General features: G+C 54.3%; 1 protein-coding gene across 1 annotated transcript in view; it reads left to right on the top strand.

Annotated features, from left to right (window-relative positions):
- CDK20 (cyclin dependent kinase 20) overlaps positions 1-1245 on the top strand; it is an 8785-nt gene that overhangs the window by 4532 nt on the left and 3008 nt on the right. The window contains exons 3-5 of the mRNA XM_012557802.1: positions 8-87; positions 267-329; positions 1088-1211. Coding sequence (XP_012413256.1) covers positions 8-87; positions 267-329; positions 1088-1211 — 267 coding nt within the window. The remainder of the gene's footprint in view (positions 1-7; positions 88-266; positions 330-1087; positions 1212-1245) is intronic.

The following is a 1245-nucleotide window of genomic DNA, read 5'->3' as shown; positions in this document are numbered from 1 at the left end:
GGGACAGCTTAAGATAGCAGATTTCGGCCTGGCCCGGGTCTTTTCCCCAGATGGCAACCGCCTCTATACCCACCACGTGGCTACCAGGTAGGAAGGGCCGATCTCCGGGGCAGACCTGGCAGCCCTCTCCCCCAGGGAAAAGATGCTAAATGAACTTTCTGCCAGACATTGCTTGTAGAGTTGCTGTGGGGGCCCCAGGTGATCTTTCAGGACAGCCTCCTGCCAGACCAGTGACCTGGCAGTAACCACCATTTTCTCCCTTACAGATGGTACCGGGCCCCCGAGCTCCTGTATGGTGCCCGTCAGTATGACCAGGGTGTTGACCTGTGGTGAGACTCCTGTGGGGTGGGCAGGGGTAATGTGGACCGTGGAATCGTGTTTTGTCTCCTAGGCTTTGTGGTCTCTAAGCTGTGGGGTGGCCTTTTCCCTGTGTGAACTCTAGGTTGTCTTGGGGCTGTCTTCCGTGGTTGAGGTATCTGAGCAACTTGGGGTCAGTGTTCTGTTTTTGAGCTGTGTGGAGGTTCAGAGGTGGGATCTGGAGTGGTTGGCCCAAATGAGAAGCTTCTTAGTTGGGATGGGGAGGTGGTCTGAGACTCAAGAAGGTGTGGAGTGTCTCAGCTGATAAGTAGGGGTGTGGGGTGGCAGGAGGTTGTAATATCCCAGGATGTGACGTCTCTAAGTTAATCCGGCCTGTGTCTCTGGGTATGAAGTCTCTGAGCCTTTTGGGGGGGATAGTTTGTACTCAGGTGTGTGAGATGTTTGAGCTGTTGTGTAGGTCTGCCCCAGAAAGTGAGGGGGTATCTGTGTGTCCCAGAGTGCGAGGCTCTGAAAATTCTTAGAACTGTTAGGGGAGTTGCTGTGTGTTTTAGAGTTGTGGTCTCAGAACTGTTTGGGGGAGGGGGAGTTGGTCTGTGTTCTAGGGTTGAGGTTTTTGACCTGTTCTGGGGCCTGTATCCTTGGAGATGAAGCCTCTGGGCTGGTTTGTGGGGGTCTCAACCCAGGGTGTGAAGTGTTTGAGCTGGTATGGGAGTCATTCTGTGTTCTGTGGTATAAGATCTGTGAGCTCTTTGGGATTTTGTGTCCACAGGGCCGTGGGCTGCATCATGGGAGAACTACTGAATGGGTCCCCCCTTTTCCCTGGGGAGAACGACATCGAGCAGCTTTGTTGTGTGCTTCGCATTTTGGGCACCCCCAGTCCTCAAGTCTGGCCGGTTTGAAGGGGCCCATGTGGGGAGGCATGGGGCA

The sequence above is a fragment of the Trichechus manatus genome, unplaced genomic scaffold, assembly GCF_000243295.1.
Source record: "Trichechus manatus latirostris isolate Lorelei unplaced genomic scaffold, TriManLat1.0 scaffold00120, whole genome shotgun sequence".
Taxonomy (NCBI): domain Eukaryota; kingdom Metazoa; phylum Chordata; class Mammalia; order Sirenia; family Trichechidae; genus Trichechus; species Trichechus manatus.
The sequence above is the reverse complement of the archived record's forward strand: the minus strand, read 5'-3'. Positions and strand labels throughout refer to the sequence as shown.